General features: G+C 29.6%; 2 protein-coding genes across 3 annotated transcripts in view; one reads left to right on the top strand and one right to left on the bottom strand.

The window, feature by feature from the left end:
* LOC108740052 (facilitated trehalose transporter Tret1-like) overlaps positions 1–912 on the bottom strand; it is a 5,064-nt gene extending 4,152 nt beyond the window's left edge. The window contains exon 1 of one of the 2 annotated variants that reach the window (XM_018474234.1): positions 415–912. In XM_018474234.1, the coding sequence (XP_018329736.1) occupies positions 415–502 (88 nt within the window). In that variant the 5' untranslated portion in view covers positions 503–912. The remainder of the gene's footprint in view (positions 1–414) is intronic. The other variant, XM_025980490.1, reaches the window with a different exon arrangement.
* The window catches only part of LOC108740028 (histone-lysine N-methyltransferase ASHR1), a 22,328-nt gene that overhangs the window by 13,517 nt on the left and 1,458 nt on the right, over positions 1–7,353 (top strand). The window contains exons 7-8 of the mRNA XM_025980488.1: positions 6,439–6,657; positions 6,768–6,983. Of these exons, the coding sequence (XP_025836273.1) occupies positions 6,439–6,657; positions 6,768–6,983 (435 nt within the window). The remainder of the gene's footprint in view (positions 1–6,438; positions 6,658–6,767; positions 6,984–7,353) is intronic.

The raw sequence follows: 7,353 nt of genomic DNA, 5'->3' as shown, positions 1-7,353 counted from the left end.
TTACTAAATCACCATTATTCTGTACAAGAATTTACTTATTAACGTAAAAGAATTGTTCCTTTTTTATTACATTTTTACAGAAGAAAAATAACGAAAATATTCTTGGAATTTTATAAGAACCTACCTTTTTTTAAAAAAGACAATTTTCCTTAAAAAGAAGAAAATTATTGAAATTTTTCTGTTCTCAAAAATTTAATTACAACACGCAATTAATAATAATAATAATGCTGTAACAGGTAGTAAATAAGCTGGCGTTGAAGGGCCTTCTTATCAACAAAATCTACACTTACATATGTTAAAATGATAAAACCAAAAGACTATTAGCCTCATGGCCTTTAAATATTCAGATTAAATAATAAAAACAAAATAAAATTTTCCGTTACCAAAAAAAAAACAAAACAATTTTATAGCTACCTGTTGCTAAGAACTGCCGCAAAATTCTCCTCAGTGGTAATTTTTGGTTTGTATGGTCACACTGCGTGATAATAGTTTTCTTTTTCATATTCGTACGTCCAAAACAAAAAAAAAAAACAAGAAAAATACAACACACTAGATATTAAGAACAATTAGCAATAACAACTGCACCACATCTTCGACTGTCTTGTTGGCGTTGTTTCAAATTGCCCGCCTTTTTTCCCGATCGCTGTATCACTACTGGAAACTTTCAACGTTGCTAGTTAGTAACAAAACAGCTAGCGATAAAACTACTTCTGATGTTTATTGTATTCAATAGTCAAATGAAAACTGTCGAACAATGTAAGGTTTAATAAGTGGTGGTAAGGTTGTAGACTGTAACGTACGTGTTAGGTTGTCTTTCTCATTTCGTGCTGTCGTCCTTTTCAAATTTATTTTGAATAGATATGCTACTTAAGCATCTTTTTTATTTATTTAAACTTGTTGTGAGTGAATCACGTTTTAGTTACAAGTGCTTTTCCTTAATTAGTCTTTGTTTATTTATAAATCAAAATAAACAAACTTTCATCTAGGAAAATTCCTTCCAAAATTGGTTTAATTTGATCTAAATGCACTTGCAATTCTCACTTTTTAAATTTGTTTCGAATCATGTTCCTTCTATTCGATAATTGTACCTAATAAATATTGTACTGTATAATTGATAAACAATGAAAAAGCGCAATTCAGAGCTTAATAAATCTGTTACAATGAAAATGTGGTTAATAATGAATTTAGCATTTTCATTGTAGAATAAACAACTTTTGAAATCATGCGAACTATTTACCTCAAATCTGATCGTAAATCTTTTCGGTGTTAAAATGAATCTCTAAATAAAATAACACGTAGGTACATTTTTAAAAAGTGAAAGTCTGCAAATGTATTTTATTAGGTTTTTATCCGACCACATAAAACCAACCTTTCTATCCCTCGGGAACGGTATATTTTTTCTGGATAAAAGATACCCTATGTCCTTTTCTGAACCCCTGAAAATGTGTATACAAAATTTCAAGATGATCGGTTGAATAGTTATGGCGTGAAATTGTAATGAACAAACAAACTTAAATTCGCATTTATAATATTACTTAGGATATTATTTAACAGAAAACTCTGAGATAAAAATTGTTTAGTAAAAACTGCTGTATATTACCGTCGGTGTTATTTTATTTCACTTTCTCTAACAAAGTCTTTTTAAAATTTACAAGAAACATTTTGAATTCACCGCTGCATTAAAAAGACTTTCTGGTAACCGTGTAAATGTTATTAATTAATGATAAACAAAAATTAATGAACAAGTAGACTTTTGTCACTGCACAAACCAAGGTTGTGGCCCATGAGATTCCAAACTACCTCTAACTAGGGTCATCAAAACACGTGCAGACTAACCACAAACTGAAAATTTTTAAATTTGCTTCCTTTTGGCAAGTTTTTGTTTCATTGTACATCTTCTTTAAACCTTTTTAAGGCCCCTATTTAACATTGAAACAACTTTTTAACCTATATACCAAAAATTCTTTTTTCTCAGACTTCCCCGCCCCACAACCCGAAATTATACTTTTGAATGCTACCAAAATTGTTGTTCCATTCTTGAATTTATTTATTTATTTTAAAACCAGTTTCAAAACAATGTGCGAACAATATAATAAAATAGCGTTCGTTACGAATTTGCATAGATAAAGTGATGATGGTATTTTATTGTGTTTGTTTTGTTCCCATGGAATGTTCATCGAACCAAATCGTTTTGCAAATAATAGGAATATTAGTTAAAAAAAAACATCCGCAATAGAAATCATACCACAAATGTATCCGCACGTCAAAAATTGAAAACAATGCAGAAATAATTGCCTCTTTGAAGTCTACTTGCAATTAAATTACGTAAAAACACAATGTAAACGATTCAATCATTAAAAACTTAAAAAAAACAAACGCTATTTCCTATTAATTCATTATATGTTATGTACTTACTAGCTAAACTCGTTCAAATTTATCGTAAGACATCGACATCTACGAATGGGATGACAACAAAAAGAAGAAAACAAAACCATGACTTCTAACACCATATTTCACAGTCCAACACTTTTTTTTACAATAGATTCTTTATTTTTTAAAAAATTACATAATTGAAAAAGTTATTAAGTTAATCCCTAAATTTGAGTAAAAACAAAAAAATTGTACCGCTGCAAGTTCAAATGCAAAGCTTACTTTTATTCAAGAAGTAGGCGGATTGTTGTCGTAACAATTGAAACACGGAGTTTCTTTCACTTCTTCTACAGGTAAACAAAGTTAGCTTCGATTAGTAGTTTACCTCATTCTTTACATTGCAGTCATTTGAAAACTATAATGAATCAAAAAATTGAGATCATAACGAACGTAACCCTCTTTGTAACAATAGAATCTTTATCTTTATCTTTAAAATCATTAACCTTGTAAAGCGATTACATGTACCAAATAAGCAAATTAATGTTAGGTAATTGAAATAGTTATTAAGTTGGTACCTAAATTTAAGTAAAAATCGAAACCATTATACTGCTGCAAGTTCAAATATAATGTTCACTTCTATTCAAGAAGTGGGCGGTTTGTTGTCGTAACAACTGAAACACGGAGCTTCTCTCACTTCTTCTAGAAGTAGGCAGGGTTATCTTCGATTGGTCATTTACTTCATTTTTTACATTGCACTTACTTGAAAACTATAATTAATTAATAAATTCAGATCAAAACATAACCCTCCTTGTAACAATAGAATCTTCATTTTTATCTTTAGAATCTTTAACCTTTTAAAGCGATTACACGTACCAAATAAGCAAATTAAAGTTACATAATTGAAACAATTATTAAGTTAGTAGCTAAATTTGAGTAAAAAACAAAAAAATTAATGCGCTGCAAGTTCTAATATAATGTTCACTTCTATTCAAGAAGTGGGCGGTTTGTTGTCGTAACAACTGAAACACGGAACTTCTCTCACTTCTTCTAGAAGTAAACAGAATCAGTTTCGACTGGATATTTATCTCATTCTTTACTTTGCAGTTACTTTATAACTGTAATTAATTAAAGAACTAATTTCATAGCTTAAGATCCGTTGTATCAACAAAATCTTTATATTTAATCCTTGTTAAACAATTACACCTACCTAATAAACAAATTGAAGTTATGTAGTAGTAATAGTTATCAAATTGGCGCATAAAATTGGGTGAAAAACTGAAATATTTACTGAATTGGACGGTACACAAATTACCTCTAACGACGAATAAAATGCTTTCGCAACATTACAACTAGTAATTTTCAAATTTAGGAATTAAGCACCGTGATAATAACAATAATAGGTAATAATTATTATTCATAAATTAAGCAATTTCGAACAATGTGGAGGCAATGTCATGTTGTCCCAAAAAAAAAAAAACAAATAACGTTACATTTTCAGTTTTCCATTTCAAATACTTTTCGTTCACAAAAAAAATTGACACAATGGTGACACATTTACTGCTTATTTGTACTGCAATTAAGTGCTTTATTCTGCTTGATAATGGGAATCGACGTTGGTCACCCATGAAGGCTTTAGCTGCCAGGTATGAATGAGTTGAATACAATATATGGGTACGTACATTATTTGTGTACACAATACACATGTAATAGAACAACCAGTTACATCCTATAATATCAGGTAACAATAGGGACATTAAAAAAAAAAAAAACAAGAAAAAACAATGTTGTAAATCAATTAAGGATTTCTTAAAATAAACTACATCCAAGTACAACCTACAAGATGATAACTGATAAGTGTAATTACCAAATCCAAAAGAACTAAAATAAAAAATGAAAAAAAAGAAGTACAGTTTCCTTTGACCTTACGATATGTCGTAACAACCACTTACTCTACATGATCTATTCTCCATTAGAGGGTAGCACACACAATTTACCAAAATCGAGTATAAACTAGATTGTTCACAACCAATTTAGTTTGTTTGTAATTAATCAATAATTAACCATTAATGATTGGTGATCAAAATGCATCCCTATTATAGGACGAAGGAGGAATAAATAAATATTGCAAATACAATTAAGTTAGAAATCATAGTGCAGTTAAAAAGAGTTAATTTATTACCATATTGTACGAATTTGATAACTCATTCATGATTCTTATTACGGTTTTTGTTCGTATCAAAGCCATAAAATTCTTTGTCATTAAATTAGCGAATTATAATACGTATCTGTAACAATTTCTAATTGCATTTAGCTTTTTGCTTGTTTGTTCAATGCTTTTTTACAATCTTATGTAATAGCGCATTGTAAATTACACTTTCTAATTCAATAAAATACCATCACCATAAATCAATTTCTTACTGAACTGTTGTGTATTGTGAAATATCAATTTCCTTTATACCATATTTCACAGTTTTTAGAAATAAATTGATTATAGTCCCCTGTCTTCATAATATCATGTAAGTACTTCTTCCCTTTAACTAACTCCTTCGTAACTAATTCTTTTTATTAATACTTCAGTAAAGTAAATTCCAAATTACTTAGCTAACATGATGTGTTTTGAATATTTACCAAATATTTCGATTGTTTTGCCTGAATACATCTATTACATTATCAAACTATTGTGAGTAAAACATGCTAATTAATTAGTTCAAGAAATTTAAAACACTATACGTATAGAACGAGAACAATTGCATTAAGAAAAACAATTATCAGGTACTAATGTACATTATTTATGACGACATACATATATAAATAGGTGCACAGGGACGTATTGAAGAACTTTTTGTTCCTTTGTACTTCAATCCTATTTTGTTTCTTTTAATGCAATTTTGTGAAAAATTGCTGCAAGTTCAAATAGTGCTGCTGACTTCTATTCAAGAAGTAGCCGATTTATTGTCGTAACAATTGAAACACGAGCTCCTCCCACTTCTTTCAGCAGTAAACAAAGTTAACTTCGATTGATCGTTCATCTTATTCAATACCTTATTGTTGTTGCTTAAAAGCTATATGTAATTCTGATTAAAAAATTGAAGAAGAAAATAATTTTAAAAATACGTAATGCTATAATTATTGCCCTAGACCGTTTGTTAATGAAAAAAAAATTTATTTAAGCAATATTGTATGAAAATTGAACTGCCAATAAATATTCCAACCAGTTTAAATTTGACTAACAATAAATTACGTAAAGTGATCATTATTTATGAAACGTTTAAGTTAATCCAATGGTTTTTCTAATATAATGATCCAATAGGTATCTACCAGCATGAATTTCCATTGTATTTCAATTGCAGACGCTAAAAGCTTATCATTATCACGAATTTGTCACTCATTAATGAGCCCGTGTATTAGTGTTTGACATTCTCATTATCAAAATTAAGCGGCGTCGTCAAATAGTGACATAACACGGGCTTTTCACAATCGTTTAAAAAAAAAATATATTAACCTTGGTGTTCGATTTAGTGTCGCTTTTTGGTTATCCTCTTTTTCGTGATAAGTGAAATTAGAAAGAAATGACGTCAGGAACCCAAAAATGATCTCATTTTATTGTAAAAAAATATTATTTACTTCTTTATGGGCACGGTACAGAACCTCAATTTTTGAGGAACTGTTATGTAATCTACTTTAATTTACTAACAGAATTTTTCCAAACACTATAGTGAAAACGCCATGCAAATTTATTTTTTTATTTTGGCATAAATCGNGTGATACTTATCTTTTAGAAAAATAGAAAGCAATCCAACTTATTTATAAATATTTAAGATTCTACATAAGTTCGAAAGGACCTTAGTTAGATAAAGGTTAAAAAGTAAAAAATTGTACTAATTTTATAATAGAGTCCGTTCGCTTAGAGAAAGGTGCTTGGTACTTTATTGAGCATAATGAAGAACTGTTATGTAATCTACTTTAATTTACTAACAGAATTTTTCCAAACACTACACTGAAAACGCCATGCAAATTTATTCTTTTATTTTGGCATAAATCGTATTCAAACAAACAACCCAACTTTAGGTATTTTGTTGGAAAACACATTGTTATAAAAGCTTCCCGTCCGATCAACCCGAAGGAAGTGGTTTCAGAAAACTATGGTCCCATTTTTACCTGGAAAAATTTAGAGGAAAGGCAAAAATCTTTAGCCGGTCGATACTGGTTTCAATGTCAATGTTTAGCATGCACTCAAAATTGGCCAAGTATCAAAAATGGTTTAAGAAATGTCACCAAGAAAATAACGTAAGTGTAAAAAATATAACAACGATAAAACACATTAGTTTATTCATTTGTTTATGTATTTAATTTTTTTTAATAATTCTGGTTTATAAAGTTATGGAATTTTGTCGTAGATGTCCATCAGAAACTTGCCATTTAGTTTTTACCCTGCCACTTAAAAATGAAACGGTAAACTGTTCAAATTGTAAAAAAAAGGTTAATTTGTCGAAGAGGGTGGCAGAATATCAAGTTTGCGAAGAACTTTATGACCAGGGAAAAGCATGCTACCTAAACAAGGAAATCGATAAAGGAATCGATATTATATGCAAGGCCATCGATTTATATCACAGGTAAATCATAATAATTTTCTGTTTATATATTTAAAAATGTAGGGATGAGTTACAAAGACAGTTTGTATAAAGAGCAACAGGCAGTTATAGAGCTGGGGCTGCAACGTAGAGAAATAAATAGTAGGAAGGGAGTCAGACAGGGATGCACACTGTCACCGCATCTTTTTAATCTACACATCGAAGACGCGATCGACATCATTAAAGACAGTATAACTGTAGGGATAGATGTGCAAGGGCAAAAGATTAGTACGCTTAGATTTGCAGATGATATAGCAGTTTTAGCATCTAGCAAGAAGGAGTTAGAGATAGCTTTAAATAAAATGGAAGGGGTGTTGACAAAACAGTATTGTATCAAAATAAATAAAAGTAA

Source organism: Agrilus planipennis, unplaced genomic scaffold (assembly GCF_000699045.2).
Source record: "Agrilus planipennis isolate EAB-ADULT unplaced genomic scaffold, Apla_2.0 scaffold263, whole genome shotgun sequence".
NCBI lineage: Eukaryota > Metazoa > Arthropoda > Insecta > Coleoptera > Buprestidae > Agrilus > Agrilus planipennis.
This window is presented reverse-complemented; position numbering and strand designations above follow the sequence as displayed.